General features: G+C 36.0%; 1 protein-coding gene across 3 annotated transcripts; it reads right to left on the minus strand.

Moving 5' to 3' along the window:
* Positions 1-875: 875 nt before the first annotated feature.
* On the minus strand, positions 876-19140 carry LOC109001483 (mediator of RNA polymerase II transcription subunit 12). Of its 3 annotated transcripts, none has more exons than XM_018978787.2 (13): positions 18768-19140; positions 17083-17143; positions 13925-13984; positions 13610-13715; positions 12397-12465; positions 12186-12239; positions 11895-12002; positions 9650-9799; positions 9194-9541; positions 6655-9059; positions 3657-6263; positions 2518-2851; positions 876-1856 (listed from the first exon to the last, which is right to left on the minus strand). In XM_018978787.2, the coding sequence occupies exons 2-13, from the start codon at positions 17088-17090 to the stop codon at positions 1410-1412; spliced, it is 6696 nt and encodes a 2231-aa protein (XP_018834332.1). In that variant the 5' UTR covers positions 17091-17143; positions 18768-19140; the 3' UTR covers positions 876-1409. The 3 variants fall into 3 exon arrangements, with proteins under 3 accessions (XP_018834332.1, XP_018834330.1, XP_018834331.1); XM_018978785.2 differs by having other exon boundaries at positions 16963-17143; XM_018978786.2 differs by lacking the exon at positions 13925-13984 and having other exon boundaries at positions 16963-17143.
* Between the last annotated feature and the right edge of the window lie 6884 nt (positions 19141-26024).

A 26024-nucleotide genomic window follows, 5' to 3' on the forward strand; every position in this document is an offset into this window, starting at 1 on the left:
GCTGTATACATCCAATACACCATCACTCAGCAGCATATGCATCATCCATGAAATATGTCAATCCACAGATTTTAATTTTAATTGGAACTAAGCCTATTCTGAGAAGCATATCACTGCAGAGAGTTCAAGGACATGATTTTTTTTTTTTTTTTTTAAGGCAAGATAGTTCAAGGACATGATTAATTATACCAAACCCAACACCAAGGGGAAATTATTTTTTAAATTAACAAATTTTTTTTTTTTACAAATGATTTTTAAATAACAAATAATAATACTTATAATAGCTGTATTTAAATAACAAATAGTAGTAACAAATTTAAAGCACCGCTTATAGGAGGGCCAACAAATCTTAAAAAGTCCAGAAAAATAGCAGAGACGAGACAGCATTATTAAGTAAACATGAAGAACTGAAGAAATGAAAAGTTCCAAAACCGGGTGTTTCAGAAATTACAGCAATAAATGTCCAGAAAAGTTACACAGCAGCCATGCATGCACATTCATGGCGTCTGCCATTCTGTCAGACACGTCCACAGATTGGCATTTTACTTATTTAAATACTCAGACAACTCAAAATCGTATTAAACAAGAGTATATGAAGAATTTGAAGACTTTCCACATTGAAAAGCACAGATATTAACAAACTTGGGTGAATTATTCTCCACCCACTTTTTTTTTTTTTTTTTTAAAGTAATATTCACATACTTTTTTACAATAACATTCCAAACTTGCCTTCATTTTAAGTGCAGAAAATACATTACTCAATATAATCATCGTGAAGACAAAAGGGATTTTGGAAAAGAGAACAAATTGGAATATGCATAGAAGAAAAGTTGGGCAATCTTTTTAAAGGGAGAGAATATGTTAACATGCACATGTGCGCGCAAACAAAAATCTGTGCATAAGTTTTCATGGTGAATGTCCATGTGTACATATACACGAGTATATGTTAATAGACATAATAAAGTGTTGCTTTGCAAGAGTATGTGCCTACATATGTTTGAGAGAGAGAGAGAGAGAGATGCAACTAAAATTTGATGAGCGTGGAACAGCTCCGGATCATTCTTGAGATATTTTACTCGGATCAATTGGTAAAGTGAAACAATATCTCTATATATACAAGAAGCACCCAAACTGCACCTGAAGTGCAGTCTGGATGGGGGTGATTAAAGGGTTAGTAGTCAGGCACGCCCAAGACTCAATCAGAAAGGGCTACCTGAGAACATTCTTCAAACTTCTGTCACAAGGACCCCACAACCCCAAAAAAATATCCCCCTCACCAGTTTCCTTCATCATCAAAGCAAGAAAGGCAACAGTAAACTCGATGCCTATTATGCATATTTAGAACCTTAAATTACCTGCTGAGGGATCAATATACTCCAAGATCAAATCAAGAATGAAGTTAACTTATATCAGCTATCCTCATCCATGGCACCAGTATAGGTGAGGTCTGTCCGCCTCACCCTTACAGCACCCTTAAGCCAGCTGGATGCTCGAAGATTAGCTTGGTCACCGCTGCCTATCACAGCCGTGTTACTCGAAGATGGCCCAGATCCTGCACCATCTTCCAAGAGAGTCCATGGATCAATTTCCATGTCGTGATCCAGCTGCAAGGGCATTGACTTGAACTTCCCTGACGTATTAGCTGCAGTTCGTGCCAAAGGAGCTGGAATCCTTTGGGGTGGACAAGAATGAACCCCAGTAGTGGAGATGCTGGGTTGAAGCAAAGCAAGGGCAGCACCTGGAACAGATGGTGGCTGGCAAGAGACGGACCAATGGACAGAAGGAAGAAGAATTGGCATTGCAGTTTGAATTCGCAACCGAATTGTTTCAGGCAGTGGCATCCGATTTAAGTCATTCTGCATCAGTTGATAACATGTTAAGACACAGAAAAAACCATTTATCCATTTGACAACTTGTTCAATTTTTTCCTGACAAGTGACAACGTGTAACATTTTAATAGATGATGGAGTGGCAAAAAAAGCCTGAGAGACTAAGTGCAAGAAATTTGAAGATTAGGAAACAAATAGGGAGAAAAACAAAGGAGGGAAAGAAAGAAGATAACTTCCACATATACCCACTATTTCTAGCTCAACCTCCCCATCATGCATTAAGGACTATTTCCTTTCAAGTAACAAACAGATATTACCAATAACTGCAACATATGATACACATTATGCATTTTACAACGTGAGATTACTGTGGTGGGTTTTGGACCTCCAATGCATAAAGAAATATAACCGTGGGGTAATTTACGTATGACTTCAAGTCAATTTATGCACATAACACATCTATTTATTTAATTTTTAAAGTATCCATGTAACAGATTTATTAATGCATTTTGGCCTTTCTTACATTTTTTCATTATTATCCTGGCGGGCGTAATAAGTTTAAGCTAGTTGATTAGCAGGAGGCTGGATTTCAAACCCATGCCCCACCAGTGCCACTTTTAAAACGGTAAGGATTTATATACTTATGAAAACACATTAAAATTGACAGGCAAGCTGACAAAGATCAAACCTGCAGAGTCTCTGCTACCTCGCGATCAAGTCCAGGAGATTCCTTTGTAATTTCACTGCTTGACTTGGAGGTAGGCTTTGACCTCAGCCAACTCGGCTGAAAACTACTCAACAACCCATGCAAAACTAACAATAACCGATCAAAGAGACTTTCACCAGAAAAATCTACAGAGGCAGCCGAAGAGGCTTCTACAGGAGACTCCAACTCTCTCTTGGAAAAATAATTCTGCGTGGGATAAAATGAAAGGTCTGCATCTTCATACACAACTCGATTTCCAAGGAGACGAAGTATTATCGAGGCAAGTGTGTGCCTCATACTCCGGCCCGATGGTTCCCTGAAAATTCCAATATATGAAACTTAGACAATATTGTATATCAGCTATTTCATTCTCTTAAGATATTAATGAGTTCTATGCACAATCATTAGCAAACTTCCAAAACCGATTTGATTGTACAGCAAAAGCATTTCAGTAAGCATACTCTATACTGCTACAAAAAATGTAGTGTATTTCCAAAAAGCCTATTCCATTCTTTGAGTGTTAGAAATAACATTGAGCATGTGGCATTTGTTTGAGATCATTTACAAAAGATCGAGAGAAGAATTGTTTAAAACACAATATCACCTAAATCTGTTACACCAGAAAATATCACATTTGGCAATCAATACATACAAAATCTCAATTGTTACCATTTATAAAAAGTCCCAGAACAGAAATGAGGGGACACAAAACTACTCTTGAATGGTAAAGCATTACAATCAATCTGCCAAATGAAGCTCATGGAATCACAAAATGAATGAGTATAAACACAAAGAAGGTTTAACATGGAAGGAAGAATATAATCTTTTCAAAGCAATATAAGGATAACAAGAAAAAAGACTATTTAGTTAACATTAAAAAAGGAGTATTGGCTAGATTTGAGATCTAATTCTTACCAAGACAAAAAGAGGAAAAGCAAAAAAGTAACAAGTGACTCACCAAATACAATAATTACAACACAATAATTTTTTTTTATCAGTAAACAAATTTATATTGATCACCGATAAAAAAAAAAAAAAATTAGTGTTGTAATTAAATGAAAATTAAAAAATGAAAATTAAGAAGCAATCAAATGAAAATTAAGAAGTCCTTGTATGATTACCCATCTCCACAAATGATGGGAAGAAATCTCAGGAGTAACTGCAAGCGCAATGACATAGAAGCTCGCAAAGCTGCAGGGGATGGCGGAGCAGAATCCATTGTGCCTGCAGGACGTCTAGCTAAGCCAGGACTACCACCTCTCATAACCTTGCGATTATTTCCTTTGTTTGCTGGTCCTTCAATTCCAGAAGGTATTAATCCTGCCTGCTTGCTGGCCCCACGAGTTACTGCATTTATTTGTTGCTCAATACCATTAAACTGCTTGATCAGATCACTTGCAAAGGTATTTCGCGATTCATCAGAGCTTTGATCTATGCAAGGAAGAAGTAATTCAATGAGAGCCTGCTCCGTAACATGCTGCAGGTTGACATTGGAACCTTCAGTGTCCAATATTTGAGTAGACCCTTTTCCATACCTTTTCAAGTCTATTCCCTCTTCAACAACTTCTCCTTCCTCAAGAGAGGAGACTTCAAACTTCTTGTCTCCCCTCTTTGGTGATGGATGAGATCCAGAATTAAACCAGCCCCAAGGCTTCCAAAACTGGGGCTTTGTTGATAGACCTTTACTCTCAGCAATACTAATAAGCCTCTGTCTGATTGTCTTCCGACCAAAAAGAACATCCTGGCCTCCCAGGAACCATTTAGCCTGTAGCAGCATTGAATCTTCCAGTGACTGTCCAAAAAGATGAAACACCTCCGAGAAAAGGGGTGCTGCATCAGGTCTGACCAGTAACCTTGTAAGGATGACGACAATAAAGTTGTTCTCATTCTCAGAAGCAGCAGCTTTTTCAGGAGTAGGAGAGGAGGACCGTAAAGCATCCACTAAGGACATATCATGGTTTTCGATTTTTTCAATGAGGGATTGTTCATTCAAAAGAAGCCTGAGCTCCACCCATTGCCAATGAAATTTTGCAGGTTGCAGGGTATCCAAGACATGTACAAGCTTATCTAGAAGTTTTGTTTCACTCTCCAAATATTGAACTCTAGATTCACCATGTCCGGAAATCCGATTCCCATCTTCTAGTGCAGATAGTGATTGAGGCATTTTACAGTCAATGATGGCATTTAGAAAAATCCTGGCTCTGAGAGGAAGAAAGGCTGTGGATTTTAAATGGTTATCTGAAACAGTCAACTCTAGCATGGCAGCAAATTCAGCATCACTACCATCTGCAGCTACAAGATCATAGAAACCCCGACTATCTCTCAAGCATACATCTCGAAAAGGCAAGTGTTTTATAGCATCAACCATTGCCATTGTTAAAGATTGATATAATTGGTTGATGTCTTCGCGAGTTGCCAGGTTTGTGTTCACGATGAATGGCCGCCACATAAGGTAGGCAAATATTGAATAGGCAGGTGGAAAGACTAAGCTAAGAGGCAGCATTCGCTGCATCCTTGAAAGTGCCACTATGTATGGTTTACCCAAGAGTTCCACAATCAGTCCATCACAGACAGTTCTACAATTTCCCACCAGCAGTCTAAACCAATGCACATAAACTTCAACCGAGTTATCCACCCTCGGAGCCCCAATTGAACGGGCATTACCATTTGAATTGGATCTTGTATTCCTCACAAATTGAATTACATCCAATCCTTCCTTCAAGCGGAAGACAGTTACAATTCTCTCCAGGCTAGTAGCCCCATGAATAACTGCCCCAATCACAAGGGCAGACACAGCAGCTGCAATTTTTGTTGATCTGCTGAACACTAGTTTTGTAGAACTGCTCAAACTTTCATTTGACATGTTTGCATTGGATTCATGAGCTTCAGGAGACAACTGAAACTGAGTGCGAGATGCCTTTACAGGAGAAAAAACTCCAGCCAGGGCAGAAGAAGCTTCTGTTGCAAGAGCTATCTCAAATACACGGCTTTGGCGCTCTCCAAGAGCTTCCTTAAGCAGGCATAGGCAAGTTATATGGATACGCAAAATGTGTCTAGAAAAATTCAATGAACCTGCAGCAGATGAAATGTTTATATTATTATATCCTGGAAAATCAGGCATTTTCGCTATAGTTGGTCCAATATTACTAACGATTGCAGAAACAGCAGAAGACACTAATGAGGGGTCCCCTTCTTGAGCGGCACCACCAGTCTGCCTAAAGCAGTCCATTATTCCTGTAATTATTAGCTGAGCGACCTGATATCCATCGTCCCATTTGTCAAAAACAGGACCTTTCGGTGGACCAGCAGCAAAAAGCTTTCTCTCTTTACCAAGGAAATAGTTACAAGTATCATCAATATGTCGTTGCACTATATCTCTCATGTTCATACCCACTCTTGATGACCGACCACCACCTATCTTTTGACGGAAAAATTCATCAAGATCCTCAACTCCTGCAGGAACTCCAAGTGGAAACCCCAACTCTCCATCTACTGAGCGTCCAGATTCAAGTTCAGAAAGAAGTCTCTTATCACATGTAGCCTTGAAACTCTTCTCCCATTCAATGACACTACCCACATTGCCATATTTCTTCAAAAGATATCGAGCATAAACTAGGGCAGTTGAACCAGAAACTCTTCCAATTGAGGCCATAACTGCTGCAGCACGATGCATTGTGGCCGACAAAGCTTGAGGAATAAGATCTATCGCAACAAGTATGTTCTCATACCTGAACCAAATTAGTCATTAGGCACATAAGACAATCTAGGTTTTATTGCATCAACACAGTACCAAGATACATAAACATCCTAAAAAAATGTAACCTCCCATGTCTTCCTAATACTCATAGTAGCAAGATTTCAAAGATCGTATCAAGGAAATGCAGGTATCAAAGAAATTAAATCCAAAAACAAAAGGTCATCAATATAACAAATAAATGCTCAACAAGCTGCATATTTAAATCAAATAGAGCTCAAACCAAATAGCAAGGCAACAACAATATGCAGATAACCAGACGCACAGATAGAAGAAAGGACAGAAGCAGAAGCAGCAGAGGGAAAAAGATTCAACGCCAGAAATAACAAAACTTTCTTGATTTAGCTAAAAAGTTGAGAGTCCACCTTCGAAGGGATGACAAAAGAAATGCCTCCCCTACTTCACAAACTTGGTTGTCCACATTCCTTGGCAGCATCAAAACATTTCTCCCAGCATGGATTGTAAAATTTGAGCTACTGAGAACCTTTGGAAACAACCAAAGGAGAAATTTGACCGCTGGAACTAAATCATTTGTTAGATCCATCAAATACAGTATAGCAGACAGTTCATCCTCTCCAAACTTCCACTGTATAGAGCTCCGATCATCAACAGGAGTGAAAGGCCTACCAAACTGGCCAACCTTGACCACAGTCTTTTCTGTCTCTTCAATAAGCTGCCTAACAACAGTCATCAACCAAACTGTAAGTGTCCTCTTTTCTCCAAAATGCAGCTTCTTTAAAGCCTTTCCAATGTTAACAATGTCTCCGCAATGGGTTGTTTTGATCCCATCAGCTGACTTAGGAGTCTCTCCTTCCATTCCAGATTTATGGTGAGGACAGCTTATCCTACCATCACATACGTGACTTGTAGATGCTCCCTGGCTACCCTCAATTCTAGAATATGCTAACTGAGAAAGACTTTGAGTTTTGCGCACAGTCTTCTGCCGACTCCTGGGGACTTGCTTGGTTGACTTAAGTGGAGCTTCAACTTTGAAGGACTCCAAAGATTTAGGCCCCTTCCTCACCCACCATGTATCTTCATCGTCTGATGGAATAGGTGAATGTACTTGAAGGTATGGGCTCCTTTCCTCACTTAATTTTTGTCTCTTTGCCCTTCTACATTCTTCACACCCAGGTGTACCTTCCAACAGATCCATCTTGTTGATGATTGACCCAAAATCCCTCTTGACACTCCCTTGAGATTCATCAAGTCCTATATCCATGGATAAAGATGAATTGTTTGGAAAATGCAGCAGTACTGAGATGGCCATCTTCAGCTCCTCAACATCAAAATCATTTTTAACATTTTTAGCAGGTAATACATTAGATGATGATTGAGAAGCTTTCCAGTGTTCAATGGGAGCTAAGGAAACACCATCCTTCCCATGGATGGGCTTCTGAGCTGATATATTTGCAGTTTTTGAGTTTTTCCGTTGATCGCAAGACAATCCACGAAGTACAAGGCGGCGTTCATTTGAGTAAATATGCATGGCCTCCAAAAGTTTTGGCCTTTCAGCAATCCTTGCTTCTTCCAAAGCATCACACATAAAGAGCCCAGGTAACTGCTTCAATATTCGATAATGTCTCTTCCGTCTGTCAAGGTCAACCACAGGTCCATTCATTTCCAATATTCCACTTACTATCAGCTGTCTCACATATGCCTGGGGGTAAAATATGCCAGCACGTACGAGTTCCACAAAGAGTAGATGAAGGCGTTTGCAACCTTCTCCATTGCGTACTTCATGCTGATCAATCCAGCAGACTATGATATCATGTAAGGGACCAGGGCTGTCAAATATATCCGACTTCACACAACTTCGATCCACACTTCTCAAATTGTTATTAATTTCAAATACATTTCCCACAGATGTCCTGCCAGAGTTTTGCTGAGAGGAACCTCTTCCAACGCCACTAATTCCAAGGGCGTTCCCACTCTTGCCTCGAGATGAACTTTGCAAATCTTTTACCTTCAGCTTTAAAATTCGAATTGCAATATATACTTCACAAAAATCTTTTCTGCCTGAAAACTTAAGGTTATCAGGTGGGACAGTCCGAAAATCCCTGTAATCACATGTTGCCCATTCACAAAGGAAAAACACAGAACAAACAAATGATAAAGTCACAGTCCCAATCCACTTCAACGATGACCTTAGGCATCGGCTTACTTCTGCAATCCAACCTTCAGCAATAGCACCATCACAATGATCTTCAAAGAGAAATTTACAAGCTCCTCTGACATCTCCATGCACAAGAGATTTATCCAAGGACTGTACAGCTTTAGCCAGACTACGCCCTGGATAGCCAGGTCTTGCAGCTGTTGCAAGATTATTGGCACGTTTCTGAATAGAGGAAACAACATGATCAAAGGCCAAGGATTGATATTGAGCATCTATAGCTTTACTTTTGAACAATGAAGCAACTTCTGCAGAACCATTTTTTTTCTTTTCTGCATCCCCAGAAACCTTCGATATGAAATTCCCATCATTTACTGCATGGGATACTACATAGGGTGGTAAAGGAAAGCAGTCCAATGCAACAAATGTATCAGGTACAGCCAGTATTAAATACCGAAGCATCTCAACCAGCGCAGAAGTTGTATATGCCTTCCGCGAATTATCTACTAGATCTGATCCACCAGGAGAAGGTTCACGAATGAAACGAATAGCTACCCCAGCGAGACTCCGTACATATGTTTGAGATAGAACAACAGTTTCTAAAACACCATATATAATAGGCAACAGAAACTGCAAAATCTCGAGAAAATCCTTTTCCTGGAGAGCATAAAAATGTAAATTAAAACCAATGAAACATTTGCGTACTTCCAATCCTTTTAAAGAGAACATTAGAGCACTTTATCCCCAAAATAGTATTAAAAACAAAAAAACACATGGACAAAGTAAAGTACCTGCAGTTGATTCAGAACCCAATCAATGATAAGAGAAGGAAGAAGTAGCCCTTCCGCATGGTGCCATTGCAAGAGACGTGCCATGTACCACCATTTGAAATGCAGGGAAGGCTCCTCACCATCAAGAACTGCTGATGACAGATCACTCCTATGCTGTAAAGACCCAGCATAAGGCACTTGTGTTGACCGATCTCTGCCATGTGGAATAGAATGAAAATTGTTTCTAGAGAAAAACTCATCCAAGAGATATTGCATATAATCAATGACATCTTTTGTCCAGAGTTCAGTGCGAGACAACTGAGCTTTTTCAGGAGCCCCTGAAGAGATACTTGCAGAACCAGGCCGAACCTGCAAAGTAAAACCATCATCTGCAACCTTTCAATATTAAAAATAGCAGCGAACATTTTGGAATAGCAACAGGTGGGTACCAGTGTTGAAGTGTTCAAGCATCCATACCTGATTAAGATAAGTTACTTTGATGAACCAAGTTGCTCTCAATAATGGAACATTATTCCTAATTAGAATCTCAAAGAGAGATTTTCTCCTAAATCCATGAGGAACATGATCGGCCAAAAAACGTAACCGTTTGTGTGGTTGTGATAGACCCTGCAAGAAATTTTATTTATAAATAAAATAAAATAAAATAAAAAATAAAAAAGAACAAAAGGAAGTGAAGGTCAAGGATTTATCAAGTAAAAAAACTACTATAGATTTATCTTCCATAAAAAATCTAGACACATTCAGGCATGCTCAACAGAGACAATAAAATGCTCTATCGCATGCATCACTTTCAATAAAAGATTCTAGAACAAATACCTCATCCTAAGAATATGAGGATGAGGTATAAGATTCTAGAACCAATACCTCATATTTGATTTATTTCTAGGCATCCTATAGGAATTATTTATCTTTACAAAATATCCTTATTTTATCACTTCAAATTAGTTACAAAAGATTAAAAATTAAAGAGAATTCATAGAAAATAAAATTATATACAAACTATGGTTTTTCTTTCATTTTTGAAAAATAAAACTCTATATCTCGTTTGAAATATTTTACTTGCTTAATAGTAACAACTAAAACATGTTTGCTTTTGTTCTTCTATGAAATAAAATAATTGCCCACTTATATATATATATTAACAATGGTCCACGGACAAAAAAAATAGCATTAAAAATAATCGTAACAAGATTCAACATAAAGAAATTAATTTTCTTGTACACCATTTAATAACAGCCAACAAATTAAAAGAAAATAATAGCATAAACAAGCATTTATTTAGAACATATGGCATCAATAAATAACAAAAAAATATACATCAAACAATCCTAAATTGTTATATAAATATAATTTATGTAATTTAAAAAATTGTGCAGGATATTTTTTTTCCATTTAAAATAATAAAAAATAAAAAATTCCTAAGGCGATGGGAATGTGAATTCCCACCTCTACAAGAGAATCTACATTCCCATCAAAAGGGCGTTCAGAAGGAATCCAGATTCCCATGGGCATCTTGATTTCTATCACATAAATGCTTTCAAACAAGGTTAATCCAAATGCCCCATAACAGTAAAGTTGGGAGACTGCCAGTCTAGGCTTTACAATGGCTACACAATAAATGCTTTGCAGCCATTTCACTTTCAAGAAAAGATACTGGAACAAATGCCTCATCCGAACAGCAAAGTTGGGAAACTCAACGTCTACATATGGCAACCCAATGTCTCCACAACCCATATGTAGATCTTTTTTTTTATGACGGGGAACCACCCCACGGCAGAGCCCTTAAGACTCACATGAAACCTAAACACCCAGGGAGACTAGCACAACAACCCACCGCCATGGCCTCCCACTTAAAACGCAATTTGATCCCAAGGGGAATCAAACCTGTGACATGGGGGCTCATGCACACAAGTTCGCCCTTACCACTTGGTGTAACATTTAACACGTCTCTAATCTATATTCTTCCTACAGAATCAAGAATTTCTTAACCAAAGCTTGACTAGATGAATGCCGCTCTACAGTTTTAATGTTTGCCAGTAAAGTGTTAGAGAGAACTAACATAGTGGAGACTATCATTCACCATAAGGCCAAAAAGTGGAAACTGCATTGCGGTCCCTTCTCTTCTCTCCCAAGACCATTTCTTTCTTTCTTTCTTTCTTTTTCGCAATCTCCAATAACCAGTTGAAACCTCATTACCCTCCAGTGTGGTTATGGGGGCAGGCTTACTTACCACTTTGTTACTGTGGGGCTGGGCAGCAACCAAGTGAATGTGATCCCACCCTCCATCAGTCAGTGTGTGTGAGCTTCACTCCTTATAGCTCTACTAACATGACTTAAACATGCGTAATTTTGGAACTTATCAGTCGCAATTTGCTTAGTTTGCATTACTAAGAATTACATTACAGAAGTTTTGATTTTAGTACGCAAGTATAATAAAAGCCTATTGAAGGCCTTGAAATGAGCATGAATAAATTATGTCAATAATATTGCAAGAGATTGTTACACAACTTCAAACACCTGACAAGTCCACAGGGAAACCAGTGAGGCTTCTAGGATAGTAATAGGCAACGAAGGAAAATCTAGAACACATTTTCCAATTGATGGGAAAAGGGTAAACAATCATCAAAGGAAACAAAGACCAAAATTTTATCAATTATTGAAGTGCACGCACATTGTCATTCAGTGAGAATAGAAGACATACCTCAATCCATTTCTTCCGGAAGTCTTCACCAGATGCTCTTTGTTCAGGAAAGATACCAGGTTTAGTTAATTGTGAACCAGAAAGTGGCACATCATAAACCTGACCAGCCTGCATAGTAAGAATATCATATATTGTAAAATTTCATAATAAGATTTCAAAAGCTCAAAAACATCACTAGGCAAGATAGAGCCCACTGAAAAGAAAAGAAGAGGGGGGGCACACAACTAGGAAAAAGGGTTTAAATATATGGTTTGCTGAAAGCAAATAAAAGTTGCAAAGTCAATTCCTCACCTTTCGCTTTTGAGCACGAGATTCATTGATGGCCCTGAAACGTTTTCTAATTGCCTGCAAGGAAAAGCCAACAGTCACAGATCATGCAGCCTTCCAATCAATTTTCCATGAGCAAGAAATCATGCATGGAGAAAGTGGGGAAAAAAAAAGCAAAACTTTGTTGCTAGTAAGAAAAGAGAGCCCGCCATCATAGCCTCATTAAGTGATTCACCTCTTTGCACTTGACAACCACAGGCTTAGTGAAAGCTTGAACCTGAGTAAAGGAAATCTCTCTAGAGTCCTACATCACGCATCAAGTAAAACAAAGTTAGATACCACCCATCAAAGGAGAATACAGAAGAATTGAGGTTCTTGACGACAATACGTTTGAAGGCAGATAAGCAAGGGCCACAAGACCAAATATTTATTTTATCAGTGGACATATTTCTTCAACACTTGGCATCTGGCCAAATTAATATGCAAAAATGCTGCTTGCTTTTCGAAATTCACAATGACACAAAATTTCTATGTATAAATTGATTTTTTTTTTTTTGTGCATAGGTTGTGCAAGGAGTGTCAGTTATTATCCATACCATCTAAATCAACAATATCTGCCTTATTGATGACGCTGTTTTTGTGTTCAACTTACATCTATGTACCAATCAACAACCTTTCATGTACTAAGCTGGGACGAAATATTTCTCCAATAAATAATGCGAGAGAGGAGAGAAGGAACAAAAGTTCTAACGTGCCTAAAATTAGAAATATGCACATCTAAGCTTAAGAGTATAGACGTCTAAATCAGAAATCCATAAACAACACACGACTCTAGTCTGTCTTTTTTTAGTTTGAGGTTCATCGATTCTGATTCTGTCAGTCATCCATTAGTAAACAAGTCATTTCCCCCCAATAAAACAGGTCATAGTAGTAACTGTGAATTATTGGAAGCAAAATTGAAATGTGAACAGCTAGAGAGACAAGCAACATTCGCAGTTTTCAAGACTTGACTTTCATTGCAACAAACTTAGTACCAGACAGGACAATTACAATGTAGTGATCACATATTCTTCAAGTATTTTTCATAAAATGGTGGAAACCTCGAGTAATTTCTATAAAATAATTACTTCTCAAAAACATTATAAAACAGTGGAAACAAGGAACAATATGTCAAATATATCATTTATTGCATGTCTGGGATTAATAAAAATTAACAGGAAAGGACATTTTATTTGTATGAAAGCAAAAGGCACATTCTTTTATTAAGCAATGACAGATTTACTTAAAATAGAAGATTTTAAAAAAAAAAATCACATTTATAATTAAACATAGCAATAGCCTCCATATCTATACGTACTTCCTCCTGGAAAAGATAATTAAACTTAATATGCAGACAGTAAAAATGTACCTCAATTCTTCAAAAACTGACGTACACAATAAATAAATACCTCAATTCCTTCAATCGTCTCCTTGTAACCAGATTGCACATAGTCTCTGGTAAGTGTCTCCTCAGGACAATTTGTAGTTGGGGGGTGAAAGTCAGGTGGCCCAAGTCTGAGATTAACAGAGTAAAAAATTGTGATATATAGAACTAAATATGATAGGTGTTAAAACAAAATATCAGATCAACCAGCAACTTCTACACTGTCCTTAAACAATATTTATTGAAATGAGAACACTGCACTGCAAACCTACCCATTCACTGTGGAGAAGTAAAAACAAATAATACAACAAAAAAGGTACTATTATGTTGCAGGGGTTACCGGGAATTTAAAGGTTCTTTATCACACTTCAACTTGTATGGAGTTAGTTGAGACTGTCGCCTGCACAAAATATTGATGATAATTTGATGACTTTTTTTGCAAGTATGATTTGATAAATCCAAAAAGTTTAGATTAACCAATCTAGTCTAAGCAACATCAGGATTTAAAGGGCATCCTAGAAAATGCAAAGATGGCGGTTGAGATATTGGCTAGTTGGAAGGGAGTGTTAAAAAGTTGGGAGTAGCAGACATTGAGAATGCCTATGATCATGCCAATTGGGAGTTTCTATTATATTTTTTATGACGAGGAATCCTAGAGACGTTGGAAACGCAACATTCCTTTACTCGGCTAAACCCTAGACCGTGTAATGCATCCCCATCACATGGATCAAATAAATTATTGATTCTTCACTAATGGGACGTAACCCCTAGAAATTGTTTGTATCCAAAGCTTTGAACCTTAGACTTGGGGGGAGCATATCCTCAACACCAAAGCCCTTACAGTTTGAGCCAACCCCTAGGGGTTTATTGCATCATTAACTTGTCACAATTTTGTATGTTGATGATACTTTATTGTTTTTAGGGGTAAACCTGAATCACCTTTGTTGTGTGCACATTTTATTTGTATATTTTGAAGCAATTAATGGTTGAAGGTCAACTTAGTCAAATCCGAGTTGGTTACAGTCGGTCTAGTTACTAATGTGAATAGTATTGGCAGGCATTATGGAAAGTAAGGTGTCATCTTTACCTATGAGGTATCATGGCCTTCATTTGGGGGAGGCCAAGGTAATTTGATATAGGGATATTGAGAAGATTGAGTGAGCCGACAGTAGAAGTTGTTGTAGCGAGATTACCTTCGGTAGAGAGCTAGGTTAAGAGGTCAAAAGGTAGTAGAATTATGTTGTTCGTGAGCATTCTTTCAATATGCCTACTTATTTCATGTCTCTATCTCTACTTCCATCTAGTGTGGCTAATTGCCTAGAGAAGTTGTAGCAAGATTGCCTTTCGCGAGGTTAGGTGAAGAGGTCAAATTTCACCAAATAAGTTGGGCCAAAGGATTTATTTGTCTAAAGGGGGAAGAATCACCTTAATTAAGAGTACTTAATCTAACCTCCCTACATATTTTCTATCTTTATTTCCTTTGCCTATAGGGGTGGCTAATAGAATGGAAAAGATATTTCTTGCTTTCTTGAAGGGTGGTATGGGGGATGAGAATAAATTCCATTTACTTAAGTGGGATAAGATTTGTAGCCCAATCTCTAGTGGAGGTTTGTGGGTTCAGAAGCTGAGAATTTTTAATAAGGCCCTCATAGGGAAATTGTTATGGCGGTACTACCAGGAAGGGGACGCCCTTTGGAGGAATGTCGTTGATGCCGAATTTGGGAGCATTTGGAGAGGGTGGTATTCAAATGAAGTGAGGTGTGTATGGTGTGAGAGTGTGGAAATTTATTCGGAATAAATGGGGGGATTTCATTAGCAAGTTCAGATTTGTGGTAGGTAGGGGATCTTGGATTAGATTTTGGCATGATATTTGGTGTGGGGATACAGCCCTAAAGAATGTTTTCCCTTCTCTTTTTAGGATTGCATTCGATCAAGGAGCTTCAGTGGCAGATTATATGGACAATTCCAATGGCTATTTACCATGGAATGTGAGGTTTATTAGAGCTGTACAAGATTGGGGGCTGGCAGACATCTCAGATTTTTACAGCATGTTGTATGCGTTGAATATGAAGAGTGGAGGGGAGGATAGGCTGGTTTGGATTCACCCCGGGAACAAGAACTTTACGGTTAGATCATCATACAACGTTATGTCATATCGAACCCTAGGAGAGTGAAACCTAGGAGGGTAGTGGATCTACTAGGTTGTTGGAGAGGAACTCAAGGTAATTTCCAAATTGCAACCATTTGGAAGATGGTTCCCTTTATGTGGTGTATATGGAATGAGAGGAACGGACATTGTTTCGAGGATAGAGAACGCTCGTTGGGAGGGATTAGAGATATTTTCTTCCAAACATTATTACTTTGGGCATTGGATATTGCATTGGATGGGACCTATTTTCATGATTTCTATGTTGCTTTTTCTAATGCTTAGCTAGTAATTAAGTGTTTTCTCTTGTATACTCCCTATGTACTTGTGTTGTGCCTAGTTACGTGGATTAATAAACTTCTTTTTACCTAACAAAAAATATTCTATAATACCTAAGGATGGGTTAGAAGCCTAGAACCTGCTATTCTTTAACCATGCACTTTTGGAGAAGTGACTTCGGCGCTATCAAAATAAGAGATAAGCTTTGTGTGCAGAGTTTTGTAGATGCTAAATATTGATGAGATAAAAGTGTGTTCTAATGAGATCAAAAGGCCTTATGAAGTGTCATTTAATGGGCTTTTTTGTATCTTATTGCTTGTGCCTTTTGCACTTTTTAACGAAATTCTGTTCCTTAAAAAAAAATAAGTAATTTCATCACTTGTCCAAATATAGTAAGTAGAAGTCCAAAAGTCTAAATTTAGTGCACACATAAGGCATCAACATCACCAAATGAGACTATAAGATTGCAAAATCTAGTCTCATAAAGTTCGCTTCCTTTATCTAAGAAAGTCAGGAACTTTATAAATATGATTGCCACTACCATGTGATCTCGCAACAATGGAAATGCATCACAATAAATTCTATCACAAACTAGATAATTATGAACAAATCAAGCGTTATTAGACACTAATGACTTATCTCCAAATATGATCAACCTCCTATTAATTGGAACCAATATCTTAATAGGAATCTCATCATGTCATACACTTTTTTTTATAAGTAAGAAAGTTTATTTTATTTTTACGATAATTAATAAGAAACTTTATTCCCAAGAATAGGCAAAGCCCAAGTAAGAAAGTTTATTGATCCTCATAATTAGGCATAGCCATGTCATAAACTAACAAGGCTACAATAATCAAAAGCAAACGTAATGGGGGTGAGGTAGGCGATGCAGGGATTCATTATCTGCATAAAGTGTGTAAGACAGTCCAATTTTTCAGGAACCCATTTACCTAGAATTCAGGCCAAAGTTAGCTGACAATGAAGAAGAATCAGCTCGGGCAGTATCCCTAGCTGATGGCCCACCTATTGTACTGTTATTAACTGCACTAGCGCAGCCAGCAGGATGATACCTTTGCATTTCTCCCAATTACAACCGGCATACTGCTCCCAGCATCAAGCCACTATTAGAAGCTGTATTAAAAAAACATGCTTAGCATATCATGTCTAACAAAGGAAATCTACCACTTCATATATCCAAATAATATGCCAGAGAATTAACAAATAACATGAGAGAGAATTAAGATATTAGATAACAAAATTGGATGCTACACAAAATGATTCTATTCTATGACCTCTAGCATCAGTCGATGAGTAAATGAGCTCCTATCAAACAGCTGCAGAATATAAGTTTAAATTTTAAAATTCCATCCAGATTAAGCAACAAATCTTTATGACCAAGTCTGTCAAACCACAGATATGTTTGGATTTGACAATCAGAATGTCAGGAGTAGCACTAGAATATGCAGTAAAACATCATAAGAGTGGGGAAAAACACAAGGACGTATGGAAAAATTAGAGGTAAAGGCAAGCATACAAACAAGAAAACCATTAGTGCAGAAACTTCCTTGTTTGCTATTTGTTACTTCATTTACTGTTAGAATACATAAAATTTAGAGCCATAAATTTCTGGTACTTTAAATCTATGGCACATTTAAAAAAATAAAGTGGAATATTTTTTTATTTATTTATAGGTATTCTAAGAGCATATAAGATGGTCTTAAAAAAACAAAAGTGGAATATTTTTTATTTATTTATAGGTATTCTAAGAGCATATAAGATGGTCTTAAAAAAACAAAGTGGAATATTGCACTCTATTGCAAAATGTTTTTTTACAAGTAATGCAATTTTAATGAACGAGCAGAGAGGCATAACCCCAATACACATGAAGTATATAAAAGAATACACCAGACTAGAAAGAAGACTCTGTAGCAAACATAAAGTAAACCGAGAATTTTGTATCCGGTGCTGTAGCATTTCAAAATTTAAAAATAAAACAACAACAAAAAAAAGATAACTAACCCCTATTTACAGCTCGAGGTTGCTTATGCTAGGATTTTAAACAAAAGGACTCGACATAAACATGAGATCACCCCATACCTCCATCCAGAAAATAAATAAATATAAGAGAAACATAAACCAATATTTTCAGCAGCCAAAACTTGGACTGTTCACAAATCAACATTTTAAACACCAAACAAATAATGGAAATTTACATCCTTGAAACCAATCATCCATGCAAAATGTAAATCCGGCATAACCCAACTAATGGCAATTGGTGAGATTTACAAACTTAATGAAACTACTTGCATCGTATTAAAATTCTGAACTTCCGAGATGCTAGAGCAATAGTTTGGAGTTGCTAATGATATAATTATGAGCATATGCAAGTCAAGAAACTTCGAATCCAGCAGTAGTTGTATTTGACATGTCAATTTCACAAACAGAATGTTAATCACAACCCTAGAGTTTACAACTTTAAACTCAATGTTTAAAATCAAACATAAGGACTCAGCAAAAGTAACTCTTAATTTTCAGCTGTTCAGTCAAACCTAACCGCCGAAGTAGCTCAAATCACTCCGAATCTCCCTCCCAAAAGAAACGACAGAAAATTCCTAGAATATATAATGAACAATACAAACACAAATCTTCTGGATATTAAAAAAAAATTGAAATCACCCAAAATCTAAGCTATAATCTTTTCATCAAGAATAAGAGTTTGCACCACAAATTTTCAAATCTAATTCCAAAAACGCACCATGATTCAACCACAAACCAAAGCTAGGGTTTTGAACGAATTCCAATTCCTGTACTCGAAGACGAATCCCGAGCTAAAGCTAGGGCCAGGGATTGGGTTCCCAGGCGGAAAATCAAGCTAGGGTTTTTATGGCAAAATCTCCGGAGAAAGGGGAAAGTCAAAGAAAAACCAAAACTCGAGATGCGAGGGGTCCAAACTCTGAGGGATTCGGGATTCGGGATTCGGCGAGAGCGGAATGGAAATTCTAAAGAGAGATAGAGATAGAGATAGAGATAGAGATGCGAAGGAGAAGAAGGGTTTCGTGAGCGTTGAGGGCTTTGACTCTTTAAGCTTTTGTTCTTGCTGCTTCTGCTGCTGCTGACGATGATGCCTGTGTTGCTTCCTGCGATTAGAAAAGGTAAAGGTGGGCGATCTAGTAAATATTGTTTTTTTTTTTTTTTTTTTTTTTGCATCTCAGTTTTTCCCCATTTCACCCTCCTGTTTTTCGCATGGTGGCTGGGTGGTTTCTGTTTAGATGATGATTTCGTTAGGGACTTAATGGTCAAAGCGAGTCGAGACAGCAATCGATCGGACATCTTATGGTATGTGTTCGTTGTGCATTTACTTCGGTTGTGCGTTTTGGTGACTTTGATTAGTGGCTGTTCGAAAAGTATGCAACAAAAACAATTCACAAGGATTGTATTTTTTATCGAAGCTTTTTTTTACTTTGCAAATTATTGGGGTAAGATGCGTTACCTTATTTAGACAAATTCAGATATTTTGCTTGAGATTAGGTCTAATTTGGGTACTGAGAAGAGAATACTTTATTACTATTTATTATTTTATTTTTATTTTTTATTTATTTTTCATTACTATTCACAAATATTCAATATTCTATCATTATTATTTTTTTTATTACTATTTACAGAATATCTGAAAATACCCCACTATCTAAACACAACTAATAAACAAGAATTTGGGAGAAAGATCTTGCTTACGCATGTATAGATAATTTTACTTATTTTTGTTTCATGCATTTAGCTCTATGATTGTAAATTCATTTTTATTGTCTTCTTAAATGAATTGGAACATTGGAACCAAATGCAACATGTAATTATCCTAGAAAGAGTGATAGTAGAATCCGTATCATATTCTAAAATGACTAACCAATATTACAATTAGGCTGCAAACGGTCCGGTCTGGCGATAGACCGAATATTTTCGATCCATCATTTTTCTAAACCGGATCAGACCGAACACCCAAAGGGACCGGACCGGACCGTCCAGTCCGGTCCGGCCTATTTTTTTTAAAATAATTAATAAAAAAATTTATTTAAAATACTAAATTAAATTAAGTGATTTATTAATGTGGATTATGTAACAAACTCAATAAAAAATATTTTATATAGTCAATGATAATAAATTAGGTAAAAATTATATTATTAATTTATATAATTACTATATAATTAACTAATTGATATTATATATTTATTAGTTCATAGAATATTAACAAGTGTTAATAGCATATTTAAAATTTTATATTGTTAATAGTGATAGGTTAGATGAAGATATATATAAAATATTGTTAATTTATAGAATATTAACAAGTATTAATAATATATTTAAAAATTTATATTGTTAATTGTACAATAAAATATATAATATATATATTTTTTTTTCATTCGGTCCGGTTCGGTCTGGTTTGGTCCCAAAAAGCCCTGGACCGGACCGAATGTTTTCGGTCCTAAAAAATATGGACTGGATCGGACCGGTCTAAGTCTCGGTCCGGACCGAAACGATCGGTCCGTTCGGTCCGACCGGACCGTTTATCACCCCTAATTACAATAAAGTTGGTCCACTTGGTAAACCTAGCATGTGAGACTTACATGTAACACCTCTTTAGGACTAACTATTAAAATGACATGAAGATATATATATTATTAATAGTATCAACATTGATGGATGTTAAGTCTTCTAACTCAACCATTCATGAAATCCACTACTAAAACCTTTTGATTCGAAGTTGATGGTTGTAATACAAGTGAACGTGGGTGAACCACTACTACAATTATAAATGGGGGTAGATGAGCCACAGCTAGAACTAAGGTAAATAAAGAGTTACTCTATAGTTTAGAGTTTCCACATTAGGCCAATAAATATTTCCAATTTCACTCTTAGAATTGGACCTCAACCAACTTATTTTCATCTCCACCCAAACACTAACTACGGAGAATATTTTGTCAGAAAAGATTTTCATCCTAATTTCTTTTGCTTAAGAAAAGAGCCTTTAAATTTTCACCAATAAAAAGTCTATAATAGCACCAACTTGAATTATATCACAAATAATCATATTTATAATGTTACTAATAATGATAAATTGGGCTGTAAAAGTCATTTCTCAGGCATATTTATTAGTGATGAAAACGATTAGCCACTAATATTCTACAACAATAAATTGTCTATGGCGACCAAAAGGTATATTGCCAATTCTAAAAGCATTTTTGCCTATGTAATTGCATACGTATTGACAAGGATAACAATTTCGCTAATAAAAGATATATTAGTAATGAATTTGCAATTTTTTCCCACTAATAGTAAACCTTAATTAATGATAATTTTTCTTGTAGTGTGGCAAGTTTTGTCTTTAATTTTAACACCTAGTTTGAGTTAAATCTTAAATTGGATTACTAGATAGACAAATATTGTATGGGTTTCAAGTCCGACGTGAAATATTTACAAAGTGGGTACTGAAATCTATAAGGCATATGTAACTAGTCTTTTTTTTTTTCTTAGTGACACCATAAGGCTTGAATTAAGTTGCATCTTTCAATGAATAGTGAGTAAGTCATGAAAGCGTTCTGTAGAAGTCTCGCATGATCTATTTACTAGGTGGTATCGAGTTTATTACAACATTGAGTAATTTTTATGGAATATAGTATATATTTGGATGGCATTTTTTAGATGATGTTTGGATTGTAGAAGTTGAGAAATTATTGATTGAGAGTGAATAAATGATTTTCTAGATAGAAAAAGCCTGAACTTAGATGTGAACCATGTAGGCCCCGTGCACGGCGTCCAGCGTGGCAAAATGAAACGATGAGTTGCGGTCTGAAATAAAACGGTGCGTTCCAGAAAAAGCCCCCTGAAGCCCGTGTGCTTTGTCCCTTCTTCATGCTAAGACGCCAAACCCTAACCCACCACGTTGCATTGCAGAAAAAGCCCCCCAAAGCCCATGTGTTCAGTCCCTTCTTGGTCGTGGATTCATGGTCGTTCGCTTCTACTGGTAGGCAGTGGGTGCTCGTCCTTCTTCATCATGGATTAATTGTCATCTTCGTTCCTGACATTGGTGAGTTATCTGTCTCCAACTGTAATCAATTGGTTTGAAGCAAGTTTTTGATATAAAGTTATAAACACGTTAAACCAGAAGCATAAATCTATATATTTGGGCTTAGATATGTGAAATCTACCATTCACACAATCTTCCCTGAGACCAACCGTTTGGCTCGCAGGCATACTTACATATTCAAATTGATAGAACATTGATTGATATTCGAGAAAGCTAACAGTTGACTCTATTAGGTTGTGATGAATTAAGCTTAGAAGTTATTTTCAATTTTTATTTTGTCAATTTTTTATTTTAGGATGGAGTAAATCGAAGAAATCCTTAGAAAGACCTAGATGATGAAACTGAAATACGGTCACTGGGTTTCTTTGATAACTCTATCTTACTATTAACTCAGTTGTCATTGAAATACCATTGGAAAAGTGATTGAAATGATCTATAGATTGGTGACATAAGTGGGAAATATCTTTAAATTCCTGATGATTATAATTTCGAAAAAAATAATAAATATAATTTAATATCTAGATAATGATTAAAAATATGATAAAATGATGAAAATTTGAGAAACCTTTAACAAGATTCTTACAATGTTTATGTTATATGTCAAACATGGTACAACTATCTATGTTTATCATGCTGCATCACTTAGGTGAACTATTCAAGGATTGCAATGATTGTTTCTTTTATGTCAAACTTGTTTATATGTGAATATGTTTGTTGATTAGAATGTAGGCTTTACAGTAAGAGATCCCATGGATGTTAGCATGGTCTTGTGGAAAATTTATTTATATGTGCCTATTTATCTCTATTGGAGCCCTTTGAGTCATTCTAAAAGACAATGACTTCCACATCCCAAGCAATGTGAGATTCTCATTTTTCACCTTCCTATATTCAATACAGAGGTATTTTAGTGTGGTTGTGGGTTAAATCCATATGATGCATTAGTTATATTTACCAATTAAAAACATGTCACATATTTGCTCATTTCTAGTTGTGCTCCAAATATACTGGTAACTTTTTTTTGCAGAAAGTATTGCATGTAGTGCTCTTATAGTTGAGATAACAAATTCTATAATTGTCGTAAATTTTCTTTTGAAATATATAAATACAATTTTCAGCATTGCATAAAATCAAGTAATGTCATTTGATGAAAATGGCAAAGGATAAGCTGGAAAAACTTATTTACACACACTCATTTCTATTACATATATTGATTTTGGAAATTGTAACATTTTAATATCTCATTTCCTTATGTGTCACCATAAATCACGTGCTCATTAACATGTTTACCATTCTATATTTTTTTTCTCACAATTGAATCAAATCTTCAAGCAGGAGTATAATTCAAGTACAAGGTGCTTATGTCATCTTCTAATGCAGTTATTTCCTATTGAAGTCCAGTAGAACTTAGTACTTTTTAACATTATTACTTTTAAGAGCTCAATCCTTTTAGGTTTGCGTCCTTACATATGTCATCCACAAAAAATAGACTTTTTGTCCATATCTTTTTCTGCAAAATATAAATCAGAGGATGGAATTGGTGATGGAATCAATTTTCTAATTTAATGTTTACATTAAACATAGATAGGATATTTCATATATTCAATTCCAGAACTTGATTATGATGGACTAGATAGATTTGTGCATGCGTGTCAAGATTGTGTTTATTGAATGATTAGGTAGGCATACTTATTGCTCTTTTAGATGTGACTTATTTATCAAAGAGAATAAAAAAACTCAAATTTGAATGTGGTTAGCAAGAAGTTACTATGTAAAGAATTCTACAATAGTGTTTTAATGTTGCAAATAAACTAATTTCACATGACAAGGAAGTTTTGCCTTCCATGCCATTTCTTGTTGAGTATTTTTTTCAACAAGTTTTTTTCTTTAGTTGCTCTGGGTAAGTGATGGTTGGGTTTCCTCTTAGGTAAGTGTTCATTTTGAATCCCTAAGTGTTCATGCAATTCTGATGCTACTGTTGTAATAATAGTTTACTTAAAATGTCATCATCAGTTGCTTCATCATTTATTGTTAATCGTACTATGATGGACTACCCAACTTGCACCTATGCGAAACAAGCTCTACTTAGAATATCAAATACTTCAAAAAATCTAGGGCAACAATTCTCTCGATGTCCACAGTACAATAAAAAGGTATAAGTAGTTAACAATACTTACTCAAGGCATAATGTTTTATTCAAATTTATAGTATCAAACATACTTTCTGATTAGTGTATAATTAGGAAATACTATTTTACAAATATTTCAAGTGGGTAGATAGTAGTGATGTCAAAGAGAAATTCCTTGTAAAAAGAGAAGCAGAATTGTTAAGGAAAAAGGAAGCGCTTAAAAGTAGAGAATAAGAAATTAGGAAAAGGGAGTTCGCACCCCATAACAATGAAGCCCAGCTTCGAAAGCACTTAGATGACATGCGGTATGCACGCACACTGCTTCGTGTGTATTGGTTGTTCATCATATTTATTTCATTGTATTCTATACGATTAAATTAATGAGGGCTTTTGTAATGATGAAGAGCTAGTTTTAGAGTCTTAGCGTTTGTAACTTGAGTAAGACACCGCACATGTACTTAACACTTTATTTAGCTTTAGTGATCTTTAAACCTATTATTGATAATTATTGTGTATTTGAGACTTTATTCAGCTTTGATGTGCCACTTCTACTTACTAAAGTTACAATCTTTTTTGAAATGAATATGTCAAAAACCCAGCTTATATGAATTGGATTGTCGATTCATGAGTAAATAATTGGTTTGCTTAAAGTTTAATTTATTTTTTATTTTTTTTGTTCTCCGAACATGGCAAACAATATCAAACTTAGCTCAATCTTCAAAGCATCCATTGCAGCTACGGATCTATAGAATTCTGATTTAAATTATACTAATCACATTTAATCCATAAATTGAGTACTTGGATAAAAACCGGCGATTCAAATACATGTTTGCTCCATGCATGAAGTTCCCATAAACTACAAGTTTCGGGCATTTTAATATATAAACAATAACAATTTAATCTTTCCATCACCAATGCCATGCCTCCATGACATCTAAAGCAAGTTTTTTCTTATACCTTATATGAGAAAACAACTTAAATTACATGTTAGCATAACAGTAATGAAAAAACACATTTATGAGTAAATTAGAGAAGTAATTTCAAGTCAGCACCAACACAAAATCTAAAATTACCAGCACACAATTTTTGCAAATCACAACTAATACATAACATCTCACCACCACCTACACACAAGATATAAGATAACAACCAATACACAACATTTCACTACCACCAACACACAACATCTAAAATTAACACCAATACACAACATCTAAACTCACCACCACCATCACAACTTCTAAAGTTACCACCACCAACACAACTTCTTAAATCAACACCAATATACAATATCAAACCATCATCAACATGCAACATACTCCACTAGTGGCAGTCAAACTATTTTTTTGTTGTGTTCTATCTGTTGTCAAATATTGTATTCCATCCATTCTCAGCTGTATCTATGCATGTAATAGCACAGAAAGTAGGACACATAAAAACATACAAATAGGTTAAATAAGAAAATGTGGTAATTATACAATTTCTTATGTCCCCATTATTGAAATTTGTACATTATCTTATACCTCCATCATTGGTTGTTGTACATTTTATTGATCGGTCATCACGAATGTTTGTACAGTTTTTTATGTACCTATTATCGATGGATTGAATTGGTTCCCACTACTTTTCAATAGTTCGATGTCCAATTTACGTCGTCAATGACAATAAAAAATAAGCAAAAATAAGTATTTTATCAAGTACTATATAAGCAAAAATATAGTATATTATCAAGTATTATATATCTATTATCAGGTTACTATTAACATAATTTACATTTCATGCGCTCATCAGTCTACTTTTTCCCTTGT

The sequence above is a fragment of the Juglans regia genome, chromosome 7 (assembly GCF_001411555.2).
Source record: "Juglans regia cultivar Chandler chromosome 7, Walnut 2.0, whole genome shotgun sequence".
Classification (NCBI taxonomy): domain Eukaryota; kingdom Viridiplantae; phylum Streptophyta; class Magnoliopsida; order Fagales; family Juglandaceae; genus Juglans; species Juglans regia.

Bases quoted from the DNA above. Each gene is read 5' to 3' on its own strand.
- LOC109001483 (XM_018978785.2), bottom strand. From the start codon at position 17,090: ATGCAAAGGTATCATCCTGCTGGCTGCGCTAGTGCAGTTAATAACAGT. The intron at 6,264-6,654 runs GTGGACTCTCAA...AATTTGGTTCAG, and splicing joins CTTTTGTCATCCCTTCGAAG to GTATGAGAACATACTTGTTG. The intron at 1,857-2,517 runs GTTTGATCTTTG...CAACTGATGCAG, and splicing joins AGGTAGCAGAGACTCTGCAG to AATGACTTAAATCGGATGCC.